Raw genomic sequence first — 27458 nt, forward strand, 5'->3', positions numbered from 1 at the left:
GAAATTAGTATAATTCACATGTTGAATGCTTTACACATTTTCAGAATTTTGCTTTATATTCCGTGATAGTGTGTCTTAGTGGGTGTTTGGAGGTGTGAAGGCCATGCAAACATACACATCTCTGTCTCTTGTCTACTGGAAATTTCACTCCTCTAATTGCCCATATCACTCTCTCAGTATCACGTTTTTTTTTTCCTCTCCCACTGTCTATTAACTGTGATTCAAACAAGAGTCTCTTTATCAGCCCGGGTAATTCTGATGTCAAGCCAGATTCTGAACTTGGCAGCCATCCCATTCAGCTGGAACACATAAATGAGAAAAGCTGCACAATTCACCCTACGAGCGCAGAAGACGACGTTCCCTTCGGTTGTTTTTCCTTAACACTGCAGACACTCTATCTCGAGCGTAACATTTTATCTTGCTCGGTTGGCCGTTTGGCAGCGAAGACTAAATGCTGTTTGTGTCCATCTTAAGCAAGAAAGGCTGATATAGCTGTGTAGCAGTCTGGATAACAACAGTAGTTGCTATGCATTGTATGCACTGAAGAGGAAAATATCAGCTGTATGGGCTTATAAGTGGCTGGTATAAGCAACAATGTACATTACTTTGAAGGAGTACAATTAAAATAATCATTCAACATTTGGGAAAATAGACTTTAGACCACTTTCTTTTCAAGCAGTAAATGAAAAAAATTAATACCACTCTGATGTTTGTATGATAAATATGAGATAGCTTAGCATAAAGATTGAAAATGGGGACAGCTAGCCTGGCTTAGTCTAAAGGCAACAATCTGTCTTCCAGCATCTCTTAAGCTCTCTAAATAAATCTTTATATCCCGTTTGTTTAATCTGTACAAAAAGAACAAAATTACGTGAGGTTACGTGTGGAACTATTTCTTAGCCAGGGAGCAGTAACTTATAGAGTCTCTGCTGGTGACCCAGCCAAGAAGTAGTCCCACACATAAACTCCTGCAAAAGCACAACCGGTCGTTTTTACACATTGGTTTTGTATGAATTAAACACACACAATATAGTATGTTAATGAGTGATATTTTGAGGTGCTGATAGCAGGATTTTGTTACCTTTAGACAGAGCCAGGCTGTTTCCCCATTCTAGTCTTTATGCTAAGCTAATCGACAGATGACTGTAGCCTTAGGCTATATTTATTGTACAGGCATGTCAGTGGTCTCAATCTTTTCATCTAACCACAGAAAAGAAAGCAAATATGCATATTTCCCAAAACATCAAACTATTGACTACCCATAACCAGTGTTGTAATGTAACAAAGTACAAATACTTCGCTACTGTACTTAAGAAGAATTTTCACGTATCTGTACTTTCGTGCGTTATTTTTATTTCCGGAAACTTTTACTTTTACTTCACTACATTTCCTAAATAAAATGTGTACTTTTACTCCACTACATTTCCTAAATAAAATGTATACTTTTACTCCACTACATTTCCCCTAAGCATCTTAGTTACTCGTTACTACAAAAAAAAAAAAATCTGAACAAAATTTTTACACTGGAAAAAAGCAAGTTTGGTGAATCGTTGCTCGTAGATTGCCAAGCAGCAAAAAAAAACTAAAAACATAGGAAAAAAACTAAAGAAGAAGAGGAGGAAGCATAATGACTGATAGTGTCATGGAAGCACCAGGCAGCAGGCTCTGCTGCCATGGTAACAGACAATGACCACCCCGACGACAGTGGTGATGAAGATAACGTTACACAACTTTGGCCATAAAGTTCATAATTAAAGTTTTTTTACTTTTACTTCTAATAAAAGTACATTTGATTTCAGAAAATTACTTTTGATACTTAAGTACAGTAAATATCAGATACTTTAAGACTTTTACTCAAGTATTGCTTTACTCAAGGAGACTTTAACTTCTACCAAAGTCATTTTCTGGTAGGATACTTGTACTTTTACTCAAGTATTGCTTTCAAGTACTTTATACAAGACTGCCCATAACAAATAATAATATAATATAATATATAAATATATAATTTTGAGGGGAGATAAAGTTCGTGAAAAGGCTCATTGTGTGAGTGCAACCCTTAACACCCCTTGTTTTACTTTTGCATGTCGTACATTAAAAAAGTCACACCTCCTCTAGCAATTCATTTTCTTGAGTGTAATGGCCGGCGGTGTCCTGTGGTGCTGGCTGAGCTGCTGGGGTGTTTGGGCCACACCAGGGGAAGCAGTAAGAGAGTGAGATTGGGTCCCAGGGTGCAGGCTGTCCTCATGCTGTTTACCCACAGACCAGAGGCCCTCAGAGGGCCAGGGGGAAGCCGCGGCTGGGCCAGAGGCTGTTAAAGCCCTGATGGCTTTTGACAGTAATTTCTTCATGAGTCCACAACCCGCGGGGCCTGCCAGTGGTGAGATCGGGTGCCTCCTCTTGCCCATTAAAGCACACAAACTGTGCCCACAAATCCCGCTCAATGGTATCTCTGTGCTCAGGGAGTGTGTTTGTGCATATGTGAGTGAAGTGAGGACGCAGGACTGAGGAGCAGGAGAGGGGGAGGCTTCGCCAATCATGAGATGGTCCTGGTAACCGGGCCAAAAGGTTTGGATGCTTTTCTTCCGCTACTCCATCAGTTCAGGCAAGAGTCCAAGCCATCAGGGGAACATATTCGGAAAACCATGCCTTGACATCCAGCCAAATCGTAAAAGGTGTTTATGTGCATCTCAGCCCAGGGGAGTAGAAATCACACATGACAAGGGTTTAGCATTGTGATGGGTGGAGGTTGGAGCAGTTGAGCAGCTGGCTAGAGGTTTAGGTGAAGGTTGATGAGTTTGTTGGATGAGGAGAGCAGCAGTAAGGTGTAGTTTCTGCGCTGCAACACCTGTAACCAGCACAGCCACATTAATGTAACAGATTGCATGGCTGTTTGGGAAAAGCAAATGTTATTCTGGGCATGGTGCTAACATCACCTTCAGGGGGATTTAGTCCAGGAACATGTGTGGACGTTAGGGATGTTGCAAAAAGATGGGAGCTGAATTGTGAGTTTATAATTAAGAGATGTTGTTGTAGCAGCAAATGAGGAACACCAAATGGCTTTAGATGCATATAAAGGCTTGGTTAGCAGTATACTTATGAGCTGTTTTTTTCTATGGGATAAAAACCTGTATATCCCTGCTGCATAGCACTTGTTGCTTCAGATTGAACTTTTTCTTTGCTGTGGGTGGAGAAAGTGCTTAAGAAGGCCATAGGTTATCCATCTCTAATCCACCATTTTAGAGCAGAGAGTCATAACTTCTCCGCTGTGTTCCCCTGGGGTGTTAAAACCAGACCATTGGGCAGGCTTATATCACAGAAAGGAGACTGATGTGTTAATTATAAATTAGAGGCTTTGCCTGACTGAGCAGGTCAGTCTGAGGTCAGTTGCTAAGCCATATAGGGGACTTTCTGTGTGAAAAGTCACAGCTTACCACCACTTAGTAGCCCCAACATAATCAGACAGAAACAATGTACAGTAGTGTAACGTGTCAAGGCTGCCCTTAGCCAAACTTTGTTCTTAAAGAAAGAATCCATTCAAATCTCACTGTTTAAGTGTACATTTACTGTATACATGTAAGTATACCTTACACATATACACGTTCACACACACACACACACACAGGCTCATATAACACCCTTTTAATGGGCACTCATACTACACGCACAGCCAAGATTTGTCCATGTATCTGTCTTCAGTCTAGGTCGGAAATCTGTGACGAGCACAGACACAAGTACTATCCGTTTTTCCAATTCTAAAATGTTGCCTCAGGGGAATTGGCAAGCTGTCTGAAAATGGGATGATACACAACCTTTGCTATGTATGACTAATACTTGGCTCATAAAGACTGTGTCAACAAGGTGTTTTATTAAAGACACAGCAAAAAAACACTAAACGGCAAATACATTACAAGATTTATATAACGAGAAGGAAAATATGGACAACTAATTGGATTAGAGAGAAACGATAGTTACGTATTGTAACTCCAGATTCTATGAGTATAGGCACAGCCCTCTAAGAGCTATTGCTATTAGGTTTATCCCTTCGACTGCGTATGCACGAAGGGATAAACCCAATAGCAATAGCTCTTAGAGGGCGAAGCCTATACGAAATAGAACAAAAGAACTTGCTGTCCCAATTAGCCTTTGACACATTAAGACTGGCAGACCCACAGAGAACACAATGTATTAAAGAGTTCTTTATTTCTAATAAACATGAATATATGTGAACATGTAGGACGTTTTTTTTATGATGTATGTTTAAAACATTCTTGCAAACTGCTGTACAAAACATGATAAGAGATGCTATAGGTCAGTACATGAGAGATGGCATGGTCTAAGTTATTGTAGCAAACTATTCATACATATATCCACACTACCATCATTGACGTGAGAAGAAAAGTACACTGGGGGAAAGGAGCACAAAATGCAACATCAAAAATGAAAACTTGTACAACTCTGAAAAGTATAATTTTTAGACACACAAAGGACACATACATTGTATGTGTTAAATAATTTTTGTTTGTCAGGACATAAAACGCTAACTACATCATTCACAGATTCAGCAGTCTGTTTAAATACCTTATTTCTACAAAGTGAATTTACATTATTTTTTTTAAAGTACAAAGTGCAAATACTATGGTTTCCATTATTGCCGATTGGTAAGGGCAGATTCTCCTTGCGGGAGGGGAAATCTCAGATGCTGGCTTAGCCTTGCTTCTTCGAGGGATTCTGTGGAGAAGAAATTAAAGTGACATAAGTTTGACACATGCTCTTCTTTCTTTGCACTTAGGCTGACAAGTGTTTTTTTAATGACTGTATGTTCCTGACTCAGTCACCACTAAGAGAAATTAAACAATATTACAGTCAGACTGTAGATGTGGCACCAATTTCTCTTATATACATATTTTCCACTAGTATGGGAGGAGTGGTTTACTTACTAGTTTACTGGAAGATAAATCCTCTCCTGGTTTGGCCCCTGTGAGACAAAAAAAGTCATATAAACCTCAACAACCAAAATATGCAGAATAATGCAGGTCAGTCCCTCTATAAAGGAAAATTGACCCTTAATGTTGCTACACTTGTCATGCTGTCACAATGATACCAGAGGAAGATTTACCACTCAAAATTCTTAGCAATTTTTCAAACAATGGGTCTTTGCTACTTGGGCGGAGTGATTAGCGCAACACCTGAAAAGCACTGTTGTTACTCTCTGCTCCTCACCACGGTGCTTCTCAGGTGCTGCGTGCAAATCACTCCGCCCAAGTAGTAGAAGTTGCAGTGCTTCGCCTTCTGAGAATATAGTTCCAGTTTGTATACAGTTAGAAGATGGCTGTGTCTCATGTGACCTTGTTATTTGTACACGCTGTGACTATACAAATCACAACATGTAAATAGGAAAATGTTGGCGTTATTTTGTCACTTATTGGGAGCAGTAGGCTAGTTGGAGCCGGTTACCTCCAGGATCTGTGCTAAGCGAGGCTAGCGGTGGGGATGTCAAACAGAGTTACGACACACACGGAGATGAGGAGGGTATGTATGGACTTATCTAACTCTGGGGAATACGGTGAATAAGCTAAAGTCCCAATAAGTCGTCGTGTTCCTTTAAAACATATTTAGACAAGAGCAGGCTTCTCGTGTCTATTCCGCAACCAATTTTGCCAGCTAAAGAAACAACTGTTGCTAGCAGATTGTATGAGCTATGTAATTACTGTTAGCTCCATCAGTTGGTTAAAGACTCTCTTGACTTTTCAGTGTTTCTGGCTAAATGAAAAACCTACAAAGGGGTTTTAAAAATGCACTTGATGGGTATATACATGATATCATGCTAATACAGTGCTGCAATGATACAAAATCTACTTACACTTTGCTCCTGTACAAACGTCTGTTTGGTTTTGAAAGGTAATACATAAGACTACCTACAAACTTTTATCAGACTTACTACAGCCCCATGTGCGCTGCTTCAGCATGTGGACAAATCCAAAGCTTGCCCATGCCTAGTTATTGTTGCTAAGCTGTGATTGGACAATTGCTGTTTGGGGGAGGGTGTTAGTGAACGATCAATTATTAAAAATCATGTAGCACTGATTCTAATTTACCATCTGACTACCATGTAGGGTTGGGTATCGGTTTTTTTTCCGATACCAGTGCTAAAACGATACTTTTAAAATGGTGCCGGTGCCTAAACAGTGCCTGAACCATGAAGGTGTTGTTTCTCCGACTGCGGCAGTGGCCATGGTGTCTTGAAAAGTGCAGCTTATTATACATCCATGGGCTATACTGTGTCTTTAGCTGCAGACTCTTTCACGTCCCGGTGTTAGAATCCTTTTGAGTTAAATACAGCCACAGTTTAGACCGTTTAGCTTCAAGCGTTACCTGTGTTTAAAGCAGCTTCTAGCTAACGGTAGGCTAACCTGCTGCCAAGTGTAATGTTAACTAGCATCACGTGTAATGATGCTTCTGTTGCCTGTAATGGCTGTTTCGGACCACCAGAGGGAAGCGCAGGCATTTAAGTGAAGTTTAAGAAATAAGGCACCGAAATCTGCGTTGCCATCCACTCTAGTAGATGCTGGTCGTATGGGAACCGATGCCGGGTTTTTCGGTACTGAAACCTACTGCCATGATCATTATATTTTATCCACCAATATGTAAGTTAGAAGACTGATTTGGTGCAGGAAAACACATTTGGTTGTGTTGTTCAGCTCACCCTCTTCTTTGGTCACTCCGAGGCAACCCATCAGCTCCTGCAGAGACAGCGCCTTGTCGTTGCTAATGTCGCAGTACTCCACAAACTTCTTCACACACTTCTTTGGCTTTGATTTCTTGCGCAGAAAGCGTTTGAAAGGCTTGATCTCCTTCTTTCCAATGTCCCCGCTGGAGTTTTTGTCCAGCTGACTAAAATACCAGTGGACCACCCTCTCCTCCAGGGTGTGGCTGGGGTCGGGCTCAGCCATCCTAAATGATATATCAGTTATCAGTTGATATCAGTTTGTGAGCTAACAATCGTCCCTCCATCCCTTCAACGGTCTAAAACAACTAATGTCACTGGAGTTAAATCACGGAATACTTTTGTGCCTTTTTGGTAAATGACTGAACCTATTGATGTTTATCAATAATTGTAAGATGAACAAATCCACTTCCGAATGTCATACCTTCCGGCAGATGCTGGATCTGTGACGGCGTGCACCATGTCTGTTGACAGCGCGTCAAGAACACTTGTCAGAAACTCTGTTTTCTTTGCCCCGGGACAGCCTGGAAAATAAACCACAGACACCTGAATGAGTGTGTGCGAGCATGTATTATGCAGTTCATATGGGAGTAGGTGTACGTATATGTCAGCGAACACAGAAAAATGATCCCCCAGTCAACAGCATTACAACAATGTGGAATGCTGCCGTAATAGGTGGCCTAATAAATGTTTGGGGAGGGACATCATGTAACAGGCAGCGTAGTTTTAACGTGAACAGCACATAAAGACAGCAGAGGAGGAACATATACCCAAACAAGACTCTCACAGTTGTCTTTTACTCCCTCTCATAAAGTGTCAGACCTCCCCTCATCTGGAGGAGGAAGAGGGTACCTGCCAATCATGCTGGAGGCCCCTGAGTGGTTTTGACAGCTGGAGCACAGAATATGTAACTGAATATTGTATGTATGGACAAGAGGCTCCATACAGCACCTGAGACTCACCTAAGACATCAGGGGACCAAATACAGTCCTGACAGACACACTGTTACTTTTGATTTCTTCTGAGGGATGTCTGATTTAAAAGGTATGCATCCAAAGACACAACTCAACACCTGATCTTCAGTGTGTGTCGGGATCACTATTTGAAATGTCAACCAGCGAAGAGAATGATATAATTAGCCCATAAACCTATAAGGTACAAGGAAGCATTATTACACACAGAATGAAGAATTAAAAGGAGGGACAACTGGAGTGGAATGACCCTAATGATAGTAATAGTCTGTTTAGCCATATAGTTTTAAGAGTGAGTAGGCCAAGGCTGTTCTGGAAGAGCTGAAGGCTACGCAGGCCTTAGAGATTCCTGGATTCCTCTCCTAACTCTTCTCTGCTTTCTCACAGTCCGGCTTCCCTCTGCTATTCTGCCTGTGGAGAAGAAGAAATTCTCCACAGTTTGCTACTCTTTTTATGGCCCAGGCCTGCGGGGCCAGATTCTCCTGTGTTGGAGATAATAGCATGCTTTGCTCCTCTCTAACAGGTGGCGACCAACATCGGCGTAAACACCCAGTACCCAGCCTCCACTACACCTTTCCCAAGTAGCGCAGGGCCATAGCAGCCTTCACCGGGCCAAGGGTTGAAACATTCACATGTCCAAACTGTTCCACTGTCTACTTTACATGCTGAACAGACTTGCACTTAAGTTTTAGTAGGCCCTCCCTGGCCATAGCCCAGTAAAATATCTGACCCACCTGTTAATGGTCCAACTGGTGCCTTGTGCAGCTCTTGTGGTAAATTTGTCTAGACAGTCATACAATTGCACCCTCAGAAGGCAAAGTGTTTTTTATCTGGCTTCTGGCTGAAGAGAGGTTTGTGGGATGCAGTTGGACTTGTTTGAGGCTGAGTGTTTTTCAATGAGAGCACGTGTCCTCTCCGTAATGCTGCAGGAATCTGAGCATGTCTGCAGTTCATTCAAATGGGAAGCCATCAGGTAAGGCTCCAGTCCCTTCCTCTTGGGAGCAGAGGTTTTTCTTGTGGGGGCGGGACAGATCAGCTTCTGTCTGTCTGGACACCATTAAGCTGGGGGGCAGGACACAAATGTTTCTGCTGTCATTCAAAGGAAATTGAGTCTGACCATTTTCCGTTCAGTTCATGGCTGCAGCAGTCAATAACTGCTGTCTTATTCCATAATGATTATAATTATGTATAGCCCAAGTTTGACAGATGCAGAATGGAATCAAGTTGAGAAAGCCTGAAATGATTAAATTTTGTTCTTGCTGAAAAGCTTAGATCTACAACACTATTTACTCCATATATCGGCTGCCTGTAAAAAGTTGGCCAGTAAGTGCATGTTTGCATGTGTGTGCCTGTGTGCTACTGTCAATAAGAAGCAGTGTTTTTCTATGCAGCCACACGGGGCAGAGCCCTGTCAGCACTCACAGCCACAGCTCCCAAAGGCTGCCCCAATGCTATCCCATGATCCCGCTCTGGGGAGAAAGCTAGCCAAATACTCCGCTTTCCTCTCCTGCCCCTTTCAGGGCAAAGTTCTCCTTTCTCGCATCTCGCCCCATAAACCTCTCAACACCAGCGCTTCAACAGCAAATGGGCTGCAGCAATGTGAAGGCAACATTTATAATTATCCCTGGTTCATACAGTAACGCGGTTTACTGCCGTTGACGCAATTGCTCATAAAGAAAACAAGATGCTGTGTTTTTTGACTGTGTCCTGGTGTATTTTATAATGGGAGACCTGGCTGATACGGTGCAGGTTTTTTTTTGACAAGTATAAAATGAAGTCTGTGTACTTGTGTGAGGGTCTGTTTGAGCGATTGCATGGCTGAATAAGTATATTGTTTTCTGTTCTACCACTATGTGTTTAGGAGGTGTTTGGTTGGGCTTGAGGTCTTTGTCATGGGACAGTTGTGGCTGTTTTCCACCCCATCGCCACTTCACACCCTGAGCAGTTACACACTCTAATTATTCCTGCTCAATAGCTTAGCAATAGTATACACCACCAGTGCCACTGGCAAAGATGAGTAACATTTGTTGGTCTCAGGAGCATTCATCTGTTACTGTCTATCCCACTGTTTAATACACCCTGTACACGAGTCCTCGATACCGGGGCTGAGACAGAGTGCTGCTCTGCTGCTAAATGCAGCACCTGCAAGCAGAGAGCACAGCTCTGGCCTGGCACACTGTTACATAAACAGTTGTGGATGGGACGGGAACAGTGGCAGCTCTGTTCATTTGCTGGAGGATTATTAACATGTTGACCAAACCACCAGAAAAAAGTAAATTTGCCAAGCACCGTTCAGCTTTAAACTGTGATTTGGTTGTATGCAGGACGAGAAAGCTACAACTCTACTTTGCCTATCATTGGATTTATGAGGATGTCAAGTCATGCAATAACTGATAAAAACGCATCTAGTATTTATAAATGTGATGAAATCAAAGGGGAGTGAGACTCCATCCACTGCATTGTAAAATTGTCTGTGCAAAACTATGGTAAAATGTCTAGATTCATATCACAGAATCAATAACACATCAATAAATCTCCTAGTTCTAAAATAACCTGATTTATTTAATTATTTGGGAAAACTAGAATCCAGACAGCCTTCCTAACTGTGAGAGCCATGGCAGTCACCTCAAACAAGTCCTCCAAATTAAACGACAAAATACAAAGTTTGTAATTGCCCTCCAAAATCACACATAAGCTGATCTGACACCCCATATTGGCAGGACAACCTACCTTGTCAATGCCTTCAAAAACTGATCTGATACCACTATGGTTAGGTTTATAGGGGGGGATTAGAGAAATATCGTGGTTTAGGTTAAAATAAATACTTGGTTCAGATGATGGTCATGGTTAAGAGAAACCAACATGGACTGGACATGGGAAACAAACAGTGGTCATGTCAAAGTCTGATGCTTTGTTGACCAATCCAACCACCCCAACCTTCTCCTTTGTCACTTGAGTGTAGACATATGTTGTTGTTTTTTTGGCATTTGCTGAAAAGTCTGTTTTCTTGAAGGAAGAGACTCCAGGGAAATCAGCCTGCTATACATGACCAGGCAACCTTACTCAAAATAATGTGACACATGATCATTTCATCCGTTTTTAGTCCCATCCATTTGTAAATACCACTCAAATATATCACAATTTAAATTCTGCAGTTTTAAAGTGGCAAGTCATGATTCTATGATGATGATCTATCTAACACAACAAACAAGCTCACCTGTACCTAAGCTCACCCCATGACCACCACCCCCAAACACCTCTCCCACCCTCAATTTAGTTATCTACACTGTTGTCAGTCTTTCTATCACTACCTGCCAATGGCATCCTATTATCCATTATCTCTAGCTCTCCTGCCTGCTGTTTCTCCTCCGCGCTATCATCCCACTATCCTCCATCTCCCATGTCAGTTGACGACTAATCCTCCCCCCCCGATCCGTCTCTGTCTCCTTGCTTATTGACCAGTGCAGGGCGGTATCTGGCAATCCTCAACTCTTTATCAAGCATTTCCTTGACCAACAGTGCTAATGATGTCAACAAACACACACACACACACACACACACACACTCGCGCTGCTATCACAACCTTGAAAGCGCGGCAGCAGTTGGAGGCCGACTGCTGAAGAACTTCCCCATGTGGTCTGAACAGAGAGGAAAAACAGAGACCAGTCTTTAGAGACTTACCCTGGAGATGTCTGCTTCTATAATGGTCCTTAGGTTTAGTCGGGTGGGCCCTGGCATTGCCATCGCACTTTGGCTGTTCATACCTGTGACAGAGAATTCGCCATATCAGAAAATGCCAATTCATTCAAAGCGAAATGGATTAAAGGAATTGTTGATTACAGTAATGCTATCCGTATTGTAAAATCAGAGAGGAATCCCATGTTTTCCAATTACCCGCGTACAGTTAAATCTCAGGGATTCAAATAATTGTTTTGTGGCAAACCAGAGGCTCTGAATCACATCCAAAAAGAGGGGAAGGATATGCAGCTGGTATGAGGACAGAAAGGGGGAGGGAGGGTGAGAAAGAGAAATAGAGGGAGCGAGGCAGACAGGGAGCGTGGGACACAAGGAAGCTTTCACGGCCACCCTTGGCGAGACGGCAGAGCCCCGATTGGTGCTGTGCGACTGGGCCAAAAGCTGGCCTGGGACAAGGAGAGAGAAAGGGGGAAAATCCACGCTTCCATATGTGTGCTAATGTGCTGTCTGGCACTCTGCCTGAAGCCTTGTTAATCTGATACCCAGCCTCGCTGCTCAATAAGAGGGTACCAGTGCCCCACTCTGCCAGCCTGACGGACCTCTGACCTGCCTCTCAGCAGACCACTGAGTCACTCTGTCTCATTGGCAATGGAGATGTCTATCTGTCTGCTTATGGCAGACTTATGTGCATTTCTCTCAAATAGAGAAACTTTTTTTTGTTGCTTTATTTCTTATAATTTCTTCTAAATAAAGAATGGTTGCATGATTGTTAGACCTGCATAAAAGATAAAGCTCAATAATGCTCTCTTTAGTGCAGAAGACATTTGCCAACAAAGGGCATGAAGCACGGTAATCCACTTGGTCAACTTTTATATCAATTGGCCACTCTACTGTGTTTGGGTGGCTAATAATTACTTACCTGCTATTTGTTACAACTGTCTGGCTTGTTTGCCACAAAGAACCGAGCAATAAATTCCAAGAATTTGTGTAAATTAGGGTGAAAGTACCATAGGTGAGGTCTCTCCCACCTGGTGGAAGTCCCAGGTATGGGCCGTCCCGTGTCCACCAGCACACACCAGCAGTAGCCAGTGGAGGGGTGGCATTGGACTGGCTTGTACAGTCCTCCAAGTGCACAGTCTGGTACGAATACAGCATCGTTCTTGTGCTGCTTCGCCTCTTCCTGGGCAGACTGCTGCTCCTGGTCACAGGATGAGGCTGTAAAGAGGGGCCAGAGGTCATACAGGAATCAGTGGAGGCGTGGATTGGTCACACAAACAAACACACACACACACACACACACACACACACACAGCATTCACCTAGGTGGTCTAGGTTGTGTGACTTGGCAAATACACACCCCAGACACACACACTTGACGTGAAGAAGAGGGTTTGTTTGAAGTTAGGAATAAGAGTCACTCCTTATCAGATCTGGCTAACATATTTGGGATTTATACAACATACAATATGTTTGAATTAACTTCTATTTAAAAGCCAAATGCATGCAGTGCTGTCTGACTAAGCATTGCTAAGACATCCTTGTAGAAGAGAAGGAGGAGAAGACAAAGGGGTGAAGGATGAGTGCTCGGAGACAGTGTGTGTAGACTGTTATATCAGCCCCCCGTGGCACTGTTTACGGACATTAACGGGCTAATGACTAAGAACAGCTCCCTATGCCCCAAGTTAAGTAAATATTTGGACACTCAACTGCCCTCTGTGTGTGACAGAGAGAGAAACAGACAAGACAAAAGCAGAACAGTGGTCAGTCGGGCCTTCGCCTTCACACACCGACACACTACTGCAGGGTAAAGTACCAGTGGTCTATATGTTTACATGTTCAAAATTCCAGGGGCAAAATGCAATGCTTCATGATCCTTTCTTTTATCCTTACGTACAGAGAATGCAGCGGCTTCGATGGGAGAAAGATGGGGTTTTGCAGAGCCTCGGCAGGATCTAATCAGACTTGTTTCTGTGCAGCAGCCTCGTCTCTGCCGTGCAGCTCTCCAACAGAGATTTGAGCATTAAACTCAGGGATGAAAGTAGAGCTCTTCTGGCCATGAGGGCTTTCATCACCAATCTCTCCCTCTCTTCGCTGCTCGCCTCAAGGCTCGGAAGCTACTGCAGGATTATGGATATCCCTTTTTCTTTGTTTATTTTCATTAAAGATCTTTACCCACACAAAAGAGACCAAATTGAATGCCTCCCCGCTTTCTCAACCAACTCTCTTTGCTCCACTTCCTCCGTATGGGCTGTCTTTGTTGGGGCGGGTGTTTTTTTTCCACCCCAAAGAGCCATGGTAATCAAAACCATCGATGCTGCATTTCTCAGGCTTTTTTTTATTGGTTGTAAATTATGATAATGGGATTCACACGCATATGCACACAGGGTTTTCATCTAGGCAGGCCTCAAAATTGTATTGTTTTATGCAGAAAGCAACATTTTTCCCCAAAGAGCAAAGAGGCAGCTGATCTGTTCAATAAGATAAACGTGCATGTGTGTAAGAGGGTGACCAGAACGGACCAGCCAGAAGAATAGGAGATCCTGTGTGTGTGTGCCATGTGCTGATAATTACAGATAAGCTGAGTTGCGAAGAACCACAGAGAAGCAGAGCTTTATAGCCTGACGTACTCCAAAGATGTATTGGTTTCACAAGCCACCATCTGTCCTTAAAAGACAGGAACAACCTCAAGCCATGATTGCTCACACAAGTAAAAAAAACACAGAGCGTGCTTTCAGTTGAGGTTTGCAAACACCCGTTCGCTGTCATTAAAGAAAAAGTGGTCTTTGAAACTCACATGGTGCTCTGGTTCTATTGTTCTGTCGGCTGCGAACCTGCTCCGTCCACAGAGTGGGGTACTGGGAAATGATGTCTGAAAGAAATCACCAAGACAGCTTTATTAGCTTCAATCGAAAACACACTCGTTTATCATCTGAGCCAAACCTGGTGGGTCCAAAACTCACAGGCTGTAAAATGCACATCAAGGTTATCGTATCTCAAAGTGGAGGTGGAAAGTTAATTGAATATGACAGCTAGGACAGAAATATAGCAGCAAAAAGAGAGATAAGTAAACTATAACTATGAGTCTCCTACTGTCTTATTAAATATCTCACATTAACATGAAATCATAAAACTTCTTTCACAGTGTAAAAGGCTGATAAAAGTGCTCAAATACAACTTTGCAAAATGTGATTGTCTGCTTCCCATTCACAGTGAAGGATTATCTTTATTGAACTACAGTAGAAATGCAGGAAGTTGTTTTGTCTGCCATTTGGAGTTTAAATGATATCATCATATATAGCAGCACCATACTTAAAGTATCAAAAGTAAAAGCAGATTTACTCCTTTCAGACATTTATGTTATTATGTACTATTTTATTGTATTACTATAATTTTAATGTTGCAGCTGGTTGAACTGGAGCTGACATTAACTATATACTTTATATGGGTTGGGTATTTTCATCTATGTAAAGTAACCAGTAACTAGAGCAGTCACATAAAAAAGTACATTATTTGCCTCCAAGATGTAGATGTAAATGAGCTTACCTTCTTCATCGCCAGCAGGCTGTGGATCCACCACTAGGCCAGTCTCATCTGCATTTAGAATGGAGAATATTTGCAAGGAGACTACAATTACGAGAGTAAGATAGATTAGAGAGCACTTAACTACATGAGATTTGCACGTTGCCCGGCTAAGAAGTATGGAGGCAGAAGTAGAGGTGAGGAGAATGAGAAAGTGAGAGGGGTGTGTGTGTGTGTGTGTGTGTGTGTGTGTGTGTGTGTGTGTGTGTGTATGTGTTGAGAGTAAGACAGTAGAGAAGAGAGGAGAGTATAGTGGTCATATATTCCCATGGGTTCACGTCATGCAACACGGGATCATTATGCTTTGGAGGACAGATTGAGGTCAGTTAAAATGGATGAGGAGAAGATGAGGACCAGTTGTCCCTGCTGTTCTTCTCCATCCTTCCATTGCCTGCATTTGAGTTATGAGAGCTGTGAGAAGGTGGGAGAGACACAAGAGGTGAAGAATGCAGTAGCCAAGTGGTCTGAAACAACCATTTAAAAGTGGGAGAATCAAGCTTGGTGTTTGTTTGGACTCTGTTTGTTTGATTTGTGCTGGTGGTGGGGGGCGGGGGGATGGAGGTCTCGAGCCGCTTAGGGTAAAACCACAGCTGAAGGTGTGGTTAACCTCAGCATAGGTCAGTCATTCTGCTCTAAGTAAAGCTCTGTTAAAGCATGAGTCAGGGCACCTCTAATGGGTGGCTCCACAAACAGGGATTAAGCTTTAACTTCTTTTCTTTAACAATGAATTCTCCACTGCTATATCAGGATTTTACATTTATTGCAAGTTTGTTATGCCAGCTGTTCATCTTCTCAAGCATGTCTGGTGGATAAAAATACATACAGTCAGTTTGTGTGACTGACTGAGGCAGACATGTTATTACTCTGCTCACTTAACGGATGGAAATGCCATTTCAAAAAGTGTATTTATGATTCAGATTTATGATAAACCACTAATGACCGATCTTTACTTTGCGGCCTTTTACATGACTGTAACACCTCTTTTAGCATCTGCCAGGAAACCCCCACGCTATTTGTGGTCATAAGGCATTAGTTTAACTGCTGTTTGTCAGTCGTCAGCTGCATATGATTCCAACATGTGAATTAATTTGTCAAGCACCAGAAATGCTAAAGCATTTGGTGTTTAACATTACCAATATTCTGATAATAAAAGTGCAGCAAAGGCTGCTGTGGACTGCTAAGGTACAGTACTGATGGGCTTCTGCTGAATCAAAATATTGATGCAATCACTGCTATTTTCAGTGCTGGCACACCACAAATCTACAGTTTATTCTGCTTTTCACCACCCTGTTTATCCAACCAGTTCAGATTGAACCACAACCCCCTGCCCCCCTCCACCTCCTTTCCTCCCTCTTTCCCTCTCCCACCATCCCTCCTCCTCTTTCAAATTTTGCATTCCCACTTGATCTATGTGTAATGAGTTGGCCGGGTTCAGACAGACACTACACCCAAGACTGTTTACAGAGCGAGAGGCACAGACGTAAATGTCACACTGACAGGAATAACCAATTTGACAAACACAAGTGGATGCGCACACGCGCGCACGCACACACACACACGCACACACACACACACACACACTCTCACACACACACACACACACACACACACACACACACACACACACACACACACACAGAAACAATTGGAATCAACCCAAATTACACTTTCTCTTAGTGAGCCTTCAAATCACATCAGTTAAACAAATCATCTCTTACAAGATGAGAGCAAAATATACAGTATCTGGAGCAGAGCCGGAGGGAAACTTAGTGGTTCTATATCTGGAAGAAGGTAGATGTTGATGAGAGACAGTGGGCAGAGTGAAAGTAGGGTGGAGGATAAAGTGTGAACATTTCCTTGTATCTTATGACACTGATGCTGAAAAAAAAGCAAGACCAAGCGAGATCAAGTTAGAGAAGAAGAATGATAAGTCAGTTTTCCTCCATTCTGGCTGCCCCTGGTCATTTGGCTGCCTGGTTAAGGACAGCAGACGGTTATAGGTGCTGTAGCTGCTGGCGGTGTGCATTAAAGCACACCACAGCCTCTCTCCTTACTCAACAGACTGCTTTTATATCAGCCTTCAGGCTGCTCGCATTCTCTCAAATTGACAAAATATTAAAAAGGCAAGCCTTAACAGGTGACCCACCCTGCACATCTCCAACACAGATGCAGGCAAACAGACAGAGATACAAATGAATACACACTCACATGTACATGCATGCTTAGATAGGTACACACATGGACAAACAAGAAAGGAGTCAATGTGCCTCTGAGAATTAATTTTTCTTGAATTAAAGTCTCACCTGCTTTACCTGGCTCTCTTGTAGTAGCTCTCTCTTGTTTTGAACCTGCAAAGCAATATTTAATTAAAAATTCACCACCACAGCTTTTTCATGTTAACCTTAATAATAATAAAATGTATAAATCTTAATCTACTTCAAGAATTGGCCTGAGCCACTAGACTTAAGTAAGGACTGAACCACAGCGGGAAACTCTTTTCTGTCTTTTTAATTTTCAAATGTTATTAATTTATTTGAAGTTGCTCCAATCACTGCATGTCGATGGAGATGTATTTTATGACATTTTAGACTTCATGTACACAGCTATGATTAAGCAGCTGGCAGTTACAATACAACTACTGCTGCTACTACTGGAGCTTTTTCACTATTGAGACAGCAGTGACTTCCGAGGCAGCCCCACAGAGACGCACAGGGAGGACATGTGGCATTGGTTATTTGATTGTTTGGCAGACGCCATCCTCTGAGAACACTTACATTCCTTACAGTTTAACTTTGTTGCTCAACTCTGCAGCACGGATTTTCTACTTGGCTTATATACACAGGCAGCACCAAGCCTTGAGCAACGCTCAGTCCTCGGGTGGCCCTCAAACCCACAGTCCAGTCACTGACCACTTTCCCACAGGACTGAAGATTACACCCCCCGCAAACACAGAATGTCATGCTTTGCTGTGTTGAATTTGATTTATCTTCATGGCTTCTCAAAATTACAGAAACCGCATTCTAGTACAAGTCAGCATAATATTTGAACTTTCTGTGTCATAAATTGAGCTTATTATTAACAAATGAGATGCCAGTACTAGTGCACTGAACTGCAAATATAACATGCATTACTGTATACATTATAAGACATTTTGCTGGGGTTTTACCTACCTTGGCATCGAGGTTTTTTATTGGCCACTGCTGAGCCACTAATGGGTCGGCCATTGGGGGTGACACACCAACAGTATCCAGTGTAACTGTGGCACTGAACCTGTAATCAAAACAGCACGTAAACACAAATTCAGCACAAGAAATGGCATCTGTAAGGTTGAAAAATGAAGGGAAAGTGTTAAAAAAAAGCATTAACTTAAATTAATTAATTCAATTCATGCAGGAATTTTTTTTGCAAAAAGTGGATATGAAAGAGTTAGTCTTTTCTACTGGGGCCTTTTCTCATATTCAAAACAAGAATCATTTGTGTTTTTCTGTTACCTCACTATATGTGCCATCAGGGTTGCATACAGGCACAAAGACCTGCGGGAAGAGCTTCTTAGCCTGCTGCTCTGTGTACTTCTTCTCTGCTACACATCTGGATGTATCTGAGGAGCACCACAAATCACCAGAATCACGACACATCACAGAGACCCATGATTCAACCCACAGCTCAACTATTTTCTTATGCTGCACAACTATGAAACCAACATACTTTAAAAAAGCCAGCAGAAGATGTTGAATCTCACAGATGATGAAGAATGATAGAAAAATGCAAGGAAAGAGTTGAGACGGAGGGGAAACAATTCAAGACATTTCGGAAGCGGCAGATACTTGTGTGGCTGGGAATAGACCCAACACCCCGGGTCCTATTAGAAGCAATTCAGACAAGCCTGCACAGTGCCTGGTGGTAAAGCCATTAGTGAGCGAGGCAGCTCGTGCTGCTCCTGTAGAACATTCCAGTCACCCAAGAAAAGGGCTGATGCACAGGGAAAACCTGACCCTTCCTTAATGTCTTTGAGTCTGTCTTACTCTCCTCTTAAACCTCGACTGTCTACTCATTTCAGCCCGAGCTGTCCTCTAACTATGTTGTGAGTATAAATGTGGTTCAGCAACGTTTCACCTATGTGCACCTTAAATCTTTTCACATCTCTCTGTCAGAGCCATGGCTCATCCTGTCATTCCACAGCTGCTTCATCTCACCTGGCCAACAGCACCAGCTGTGCAAACTCTCAGGAAATGTTGGGCGGCGATGGGTTTGATGGTAACTTGGTGTGACACATTAGTTGCCATGCAGGGCCTGACTGGCTGGCAGGTTCAAATCACATTAAAACAATGACTCATGCTACGTTTAAAAACGTTTACCAGTTTGGTCAGGAGGCTGCATGTCGCTGGCATGGTTTACAGTAGATTGACCGTGTGTATGTGTGTGTGTGTGTGTGTGTGTGTGTGTGTGTGTGTGTGTGTGTGTGTGTGTGTGTGTGTGTGTGTGTATCACGGTCACTGGCGAGGAGAGGGGACAAGACGCTGGATGTTCCGGATGGATGAAAACAGCAAGTCGTGGAGCTCTAAAGTTAGCTCCAGTGGAAAAACCCAAAACCATCGTCCTTCTCCAAGGGGCTCCGACTAAAAAGCTGACTGGAAAAAATGACAGGACACTTGAATCATCTGAGCGCAGTGATAGAAAACAAATGTGGTGCCAGTCTCACCATCCTTAAACACAATCCCATCTCTGTGCTTTTAGGCCAGACCAGCCCTCTGGTTTACTTCGGCTGCTGACTCGGCTGCTGCTGCTGTGTCTTTCACCCTGGCCGTCCAGAAGCAGAGGGGGGTCCGAACTCTTATAGACCCAATGTTATTGACGCTTACAATACGACTTTCATGGACTCTCGTCCCTTTCAGCTTCCTAGCTGGAATCCTCTATTCTGCGTCCCGGCGCTGTCCGCCACATCCAGATGTCCGCTTAGAGACGTTGCCATAGAGACCCAGAACGGGCATAAAATCGTGGAATGCTTTTCCATCATATGAGCCTTCTTTTTAAGCAAACGCTTTTCACTCACGCTCCCTGCATTAGTGATCTAATATTGTAATGTGTAAGAATGGGGCATTGTCCCCAGTCTGTAGAGCGATGAACTGGCAGTATAGAGTTAGTGAGTGGGGCAGGGGTGAGAGGGTTCGGGCCTTCAGCATTGGGGTGTATGGGTGCTTCCTTCCAACAACGACCAACAATGAGGGAGTCTGTGAGCCGCCTGACCTCATTGGCTCTCCTTCCCCTTTTGCTTTTCATCTCGGTCACATACATACAGCTTTACATCTAGTATTATGAAAATGAGACCATTAATTCTTGTCAAGAATTTCATTCAAATGCCCCTGCATAATTATTTGATTTCAGAGAATCATTTCATATCACAGAAAACGTTGTTGGTCAATTGATGCTGTTATGTATTTCTGTCGTAACAAAGCATGAAAACCTTAAACAAACAAAATAATTGCCACTAAAAACTAATTCATTTGAGTATTTTGACAAATGAACGTACATTTCCTTTATCAGTACAAATGGTGTGAAATGGTCAGCAACCCCCACCCCCCTCCACACTCTCACTGTCAACCCCACTCTTCCTCCCAGCACTCAAAGAATCAATTATGCTGAAATGAATTTAACCCACAAGTTTCTACTGTGACCCCCTCTGCGCCTTCGAGAGCGCCAGGCGGCGCTGAAGCGTGACTCATGACCTGACCTTTGCATGGCCCTCGAATGACCTCCAGCTGGGGGTCACGGCACTTGGCTCGGAGGAACTCGCAGCGAGATGTGAAGGTCCTGCCGTCGGAGGCACACAGGGGCTTGCGGGGAGCTCCGGTGCATTCCATGTTGCACTCCTTATCCTGATCCACCCGCAGGAACTGCAGAAGCGAGAAAGCAGGAGATAAGCAGAGGAAACATTTGCTAAATTAGCCATTTTTGGGGGAATCAATGAGCTCTGCACCAAAACATTTGAAACTGCACAACAACAGGTGTGATTCTGGAGGGATTTATGAAGACTAGGGGTTGGAGCTTGTGTAGGGCAAATGCATTTTATAAAAACAGGTCACACAACAGGTGTCCATTACCAAAGCCTTAAAAAATTGTTAATTCTGTTTCAAAACTTTTATCAGAATGTTCATAAGCAACATCTTTAATGAATACACTGGAAAGCACTGATAAACAGTGCAAAGCACAACTATGAGGCAGTGTCACTACAAGCCTGTCAGGGTGCAGCCATGCTTTGTCTTTGTCTAAAGGGCTGGAGAAGACTTGATTGTGACTCTTCCTCTTTTCTTTGTCTGTGCCAACACCTGCATGGGTATTCACCTGGAATCACTCCTGAGGATGTTTTACTCAGCCATGAAAAAAGAAACAAGGACGGAGACTCCTGGCTGAACGCATAGGATCACCTGCGTCAATGCCACCATTGTATCTGCCACCGTGGTATGAAACCCCCTCGCCAGGCCACACAATGGGGCGGCGATGGTGGTGAGGGGGGTTGGCAACAAGCTGTGACTGCTACAATGAATGAAAAGACAGTGAATGATAAAGTGGCTGAATAAACGAGATGTCAGGGAGCTTTGTGCTGCTACAGTGTGACTTTTCATAAAGTTTGCATGATTCATTCAGTTCGGGGGAATAATGACCTGGGTTGAGTGGAAAAAAACAGACTCTATAACCATGCCTATGCAGGTGCTGTTTTCAGTCAGTCATATCCAAAGATAAATACCTTTCTGGACTCTCTTTGTCTTCTCTTGTCTAAAAATATTTGTACATATGATTCAGTTTCCCTCTTTTCTTTTGTGTAATTTTTTGGTTTGGTTTTCAGTGGATGCATGGATATCTGTCTGAATGCCCTCTCAACTATTCACACAGACAGACAAACAGACAGAAACTTTCCCTCTTTCACTCACACATACACAGACACTAATCAATCTGTGGCACAAAGCAGAGATTCAAAGCCCTCAATTAAAGCTAAGCCATAAAAATCTGTAATGAATTATCAAAAGAAAGGGCATGGCAAGATAAAGAGCAAAAAGAAAAAACACAGATTCATGAAGGGGGGTGGGATGGGGATGATCCCCAATAAAAAAATTGTTGTGCCTGACATCTTACAAATGAAGTGAGAGATGAGGTTTGGTGGCAGCCCACTGCATTTAGACGAGCAGGGCTTCAGGGCTGCATGCACCTGGAAGAGGGTTGGCAGGGTTTGCCCTGGGCCAGAGGGGGAGGGGGGGGGGGATACATCCCACTCTGTCAACCCTGCTCATAAATCTTACCAGGGGGGGGGGGGTCCGAGAGGAGAGGCCCGTTCAAACACATCGGAAGAGGGGCCGCGAGGGAGGGAAGACGAGTCTTTTGGATTGAATGAAATTTTTCAAAAAACTATTTTCTTTACAAACCCTTACTCCACAGGCTTTCAAAAAAGTATCCTGACACTCTTGCGTCACAAGAACAGCCTGTGTCCAAGTCTCAACATTCATCTTTCTGGACAGAAATATGGAAAGTAATCTCTCTTCCTCCTTTGGGAGTAACGGCGTATGAATGGTAAACAATGTCTATTTCCAGTGGCTAAAGGGAACTAATTAAGTAGTGCATTTACTTTGGGCAAGGCAGACTTACAGTGTAGTCTACAAATTTATCTTGGGCGTTTGGGACACCCCAAAAGGTCCCAAGATAAATCGGAGGGGTCATCAGATAATAAAAGAATAGACAAGGGGGAAAGAAAATCTAAAAACCTATATTGGTATTTTGGGGATATTTTATGCCTTTATTTGATAGCAACATAAGCAAGATGACAGGAAATGGGAAAGAGAGAGAGGTAGGAATGGCATGCAACAAAGGTCCCAGGCTGGATGTGAAGCGGGGAGTTCATGGTTGGTGCTTTAATCCTAAACCACCAGTTCGCCCCAGATACTAGTTTTTAAGCCACTAAAACACTTTCAAATTGAACAATCTGAGAGATAAAAATCCATTTCACGTCCACATTAAGGCCCTAATCTGTAAAGGTTGGGTACCACTGGTCGACAGTTATGCTGTTTTGACACACTTGAGAGGATTTTCCATTTAAATTTGCTTTTTTCACTTTTAACTTAATCCATGAAGAAATTGCCACTTTGTATCACTGAATTCGAGAGGGGTAGGTTGGAAGACTTTGCTTATTTACTCAATGGGTTAGAAACGTATGCCACATTGGCTCTCATCAACTAAGAACCTGTTACCTAATGGGATCTCTAGAAGAACTACTGTTATACTTTGATATTAATAGTTCAAATATAATAATTAAAGAACAATAGTGGGGTACTCTAGTTCTCTTTCTACAGCTACTCATGCCCATTTCTCTGTATAAACTGGGGATCTAAGATCTCACTGCCCCTCCTTGTTAGTGTCTTTGAGTTTTTTGGATTGTTCGCACCATTGCATCTAACTGACAGTCTCCCGTCGGTACCCTCCCGCCCTCTACCCCTGTCCTCCCACAACAGTTAGGACATCCCTCTGCAGTGGTGACCTCCTCTCACCCTCCACTCTGTCGCTCACAGCTCACCCCTTCACATAAAGTCCAGCAGGCGTGACAGGCTGTTTTTAGGATGTTTTTTGCAAAGGCTGCAACCTTCCAAAGCCAGTAACTGCTCTGATAGTGTCTGAGTGCGTCCAGCCATGCTTGGTGGTGGGCCGCCAGCCTTGCCATGGCTCATGCTGGCCATCCCAGTGCTCACACTACACCAGCATTATCAGCATCAGCCCCTGCAAGCCAGCAGACTGACAACCCAAACTGAGTCATTCAGCAGCCCAGCTTCCTGCTAGATGTCCACTGTACAGCACACAGCAGAGAGCCAAGTGCCAGCAAGTTTACGATAAAGCTCCAAAAACACAGCGTGGAAAAACAGTTAGCCATGAAATCAGCCACCCATGAAATCAACCACCCAGATTCACTATCAGACATCCAAGTGTTTATTTCAAAGTCACAGTTAGCCACACTGAAGGAGGAGAACAAATAAGATGTGAAAGCCAGTGAAAGAAAGAAGCATCAGAGACTGGGGTTGTGTTGAGGACCTCTTCCTCCTAATGTTAGTTAGCTGTCTGCTGCAGATCTCTGTGCGTTTTGGCCTGTGGTGATGGATGGGCGAGGCCGCGGCAGAGCCCCGACATTCCCCTGATGTCTCATTCTAGCCTCTCCAAGCCGGCACCATCATCATGCATCAAGCAACCAGTGGAGAGTGATGGATGGCCTCCGCCTCAGCTACATGCAGCATTAGCTTCCACCCCGATTTATCATAAAAGGAGACTCATACAAGACAGAACACATATTGTGACTCAAAACCATTTATTGCTCAAGTGCTTTTCTTGTCTAATTCCAGACAGCTGGCCCTCACTTTCTCTATTTTTCTTTCCCTTTATTTTGCTCTCTTTCCTTTCATGATTTTTTTTTTTTTTGCGTGATGTCTCTTGGGAGATGCTTTTTGCATCTGCTCAAATAATACAAGAGGTTGGCAAAGGAACAAGAGACAGGCGAGAGAGGGCGAGTCTGGTGGAGTGTAAGGGAAACTTCTTTTTTCCAAGACCAACCATTATACCAATCAAATCCTATTACCTCCCCCTGGCTCTGCAGCATTGTGGGATTGAATGGAGTAAGGAGGAGACGAGCTCCAGCAGAGTGCACATTATAGGCTGATAAGGGCCCTCTGGGCTGGGAGACCACTGCTTCCAGAGCCCCGAGAGGCCCCTCACACCTCGGCCCTACAGGGTCAATGGGGGCCCCAGCTGAGAGCCGTGGCAAACGTGTTATATGGCCTTGGCGGGAGTTTCCTGCGCGGACGCAAGGATGCAAAGGGGATCATTAGTTTTCAGCATGGTGGAAAGGGAAGAAAGTGACAGCCTTTAACTAGGCTACTAACTCAATCAAAGGAAAAAGGCATTTAATTGGTGTGAAAGATGTTAAAAAGAAAGAGAGCTGGTGTGAAAGGCCATTGATAGAAAACCTCTCTGAGCAGGTGCACAATTTCATAAAAGCATAGGGAGCAATGGAGCCCATATGTTATCCTAAAATTGCTTTCTCCACGTTTAAAAGAGAGGCAGCAAATGTTCTATTCTCCCTCATCTTTTCACACACTATTTCATACTTCCATAAACCATGGAAAAGTCTGCCTCATGAATACCTGGGCAAATATCCCATATATTTAACTGCCTGTTCGACCTCAAATATGCACAAAATATCACATGGAGACATTTTCACTAACAATAACCTCTCCTGTGTCATTCATACAATGAGCTATGAATCACTCACAAGTCCACTGCTCCATGTGCTATTCCAATAAAGGTCTAATGAGCCACAGTGGGGAGGTAGGACACAGACACAGTTACCACTAAAACATGCAATGAAATAGACACGTTTCTCATTCTTACGGTCATATCCAGAGCACAGTGGATGCTGTGTCATATCTGAAAAATTCAGTTGTATCTGTGTAACCTTTACATCAACTGCTGGGTAAATATTATTACCCTTGACATCTCAATAAAGATATTATCTGCACTCATACTGTGTGTGTGTGTGTGTGTGTGTGTGTGTGTGTGTGTGTGTGTGTGTGTGTGTGTGTGTGTAAATGTGTGGATCATGGTAAAAGATTCAGGGGGAGCATCTGCTCAGCGCAACACTTCCTCCAACATTCCACAACTCCATAGTGCCGTCAGGGAGGAAGGATCTCCGACCCTTCACCTGCAGGTTAACGACTCATGGTCATTTGTTTCCAATTGGATATTAAGGCATCCTCACCCGGACCATAAATAACGGTTCTGGGGAGGCAGCTGTCACATCAACCTCTAAATCAAGGGCTAAAGCCTCTGACAGTGCACATTCCGCTCCCTATTATTCCTCCGTTAGTACTGTACCTGTACTTGATCTTGGCCATGAAATTCCCTTCATATGTCTTTATAGATGTGCAGTTTAAGGTCAATGGACAGGATGCACTGCTCTGCTGCTGCTCTGCTGTTGCTGCTGCTGTCCTGCTGCTGCTGCTGCCATGTGCATGGTGCAGAAGACCTGCTGACACTGGCAGAGTAGCCTCTACAGAGCTGCTGGCACAACAAGAGTGAGCAGGACAGAGGCAGACAAGACCCTGGCAGGCAGGTAAAGGCACTAAAAACAAAGCACAGTGCTGCTAACAGAGCATGAACTCCCCACAGGCAAGCCAGCAGCGCTGCCATCTCAGACACACTGTGTAGTACACTTCTGCCAGATATAAACATATTCAAACATGTTTCAAAGCCTCTTCTTTTGGAGAGAGATTATCAAAACATAGTATCAGCATGGGTCATAACGCTGTTAAGATGGATTTAAAATGTTGTATTATTTTCAGTATAGTAAGTATTTCTGAAAATTAGAGGAAAAGCTCACAAGAAACACATAAAGGATGATAAACGCCAGTTCTATGTAAGATTAAAAAAAATGAGATAAAAAAAGCTCTGTTTCATAGCTACAGTACAGTAAAAATGAATTAAGTTGCCACACGGTGTCCCTTTTGCTGACATATTACGCATGGAATGCACAAGCATATCCTTCACTTTAAACCGTTCTTTTACACGTTAATATGAATGAGACGTATTCTGGGAGTTATGGGGCTCTTCCTACCGTGAGAGCAGAGAACTTTTGAGCGCGTCCAGCGCACAGCAGACAGAGGAAGACCAGCAGCGGACATACGCGCATCCTGACGCCGTGGGGCAATACACTCTCCAAATTACGCACGTCCAAATGTTACTCTGTGTTGCCTGGACTTCACCAAAGCACAAAAATTGTCTTTGGAAGAAGTCGAAAAGGTTTAAAAATCCACAGTAGTCCTTGCAAAAAAAATGTTGGAGTGTTGGAGAGAGGGGGTTGATGGTTTATTTCACTTCGTCTCCTTGGTTTCGTCTGCCAAACCGTTGGTGTAGACACTCTCCTTAATTCTGGCAGTTCGATCCCCCCCCCCCGTGTCCCTGACCTTTTCCCCTCCCTCGATGTCTCTTCTCCCTTTTTCCCTCTCTTCAATTCGACTTTTTACTCCACACCCCCTCCCTCCACACTTGATTTTGTCGACTAGATCTCTTATCGGATGCAGGCAGTTCCCTAGCCGGTAGGTAGGTAGGTGTATGGTAGCTGAGGCAAACACGTCAGGTATTCTTTTCTTTCACCTTTTTTTGCATTTCCTTCAAACCCACAGCAAGAAATCCTTTTTATCAGAGGACCTTGATGATGTTCGATTGGCAAATTGAGGAGGGGATCAGACTGTCTGCAAGAACAAGAAACAGTCTGCGCTCAAACTCTCATACTGCTGCGCGCACACACACACACACACACACACACACACACACACACACACACACACACACACACACACACACACACACACACACACACACACAACACAACACAGTAGGCCTACACAAACAAAAACGATACAATCTGGAGGTTGGGTTCTAAAAGCAAATCATTTAGCAATAGA

General features: G+C 43.4%; 1 protein-coding gene across 5 annotated transcripts; it reads right to left on the reverse strand.

Moving 5' to 3' along the window:
* Positions 1-4181: 4181 nt before the first annotated feature.
* Positions 4182-27264, reverse strand: smoc2 (SPARC related modular calcium binding 2). 5 transcript variants are annotated; one of them, XM_031284230.2, is made up of 13 exons: positions 26609-27264; positions 20699-20861; positions 18462-18568; positions 18141-18240; positions 17283-17318; positions 14935-14982; positions 14186-14260; positions 12399-12606; positions 11377-11459; positions 7149-7248; positions 6704-6951; positions 4938-4975; positions 4182-4728 (listed from the first exon to the last, which is right to left on the reverse strand). In XM_031284230.2, exons 1-13 carry the CDS (start codon positions 26681-26683, stop codon positions 4705-4707), a joined length of 1305 nt encoding a protein of 434 aa, XP_031140090.1. In that variant the 5' UTR covers positions 26684-27264; the 3' UTR covers positions 4182-4704. The 5 variants fall into 5 exon arrangements, with proteins under 5 accessions (XP_031140090.1, XP_031140087.1, XP_031140089.1 ...); XM_031284227.2 differs by having other exon boundaries at positions 14935-15015; positions 17274-17318; XM_031284229.2 differs by having other exon boundaries at positions 17274-17318; positions 26609-27263.
* Positions 27265-27458: the final 194 nt, after the last annotated feature.

This window comes from Sander lucioperca, chromosome 15 (assembly GCF_008315115.2).
Source record: "Sander lucioperca isolate FBNREF2018 chromosome 15, SLUC_FBN_1.2, whole genome shotgun sequence".
In the NCBI taxonomy this organism is placed as follows: Eukaryota; Metazoa; Chordata; class Actinopteri; order Perciformes; family Percidae; genus Sander; species Sander lucioperca.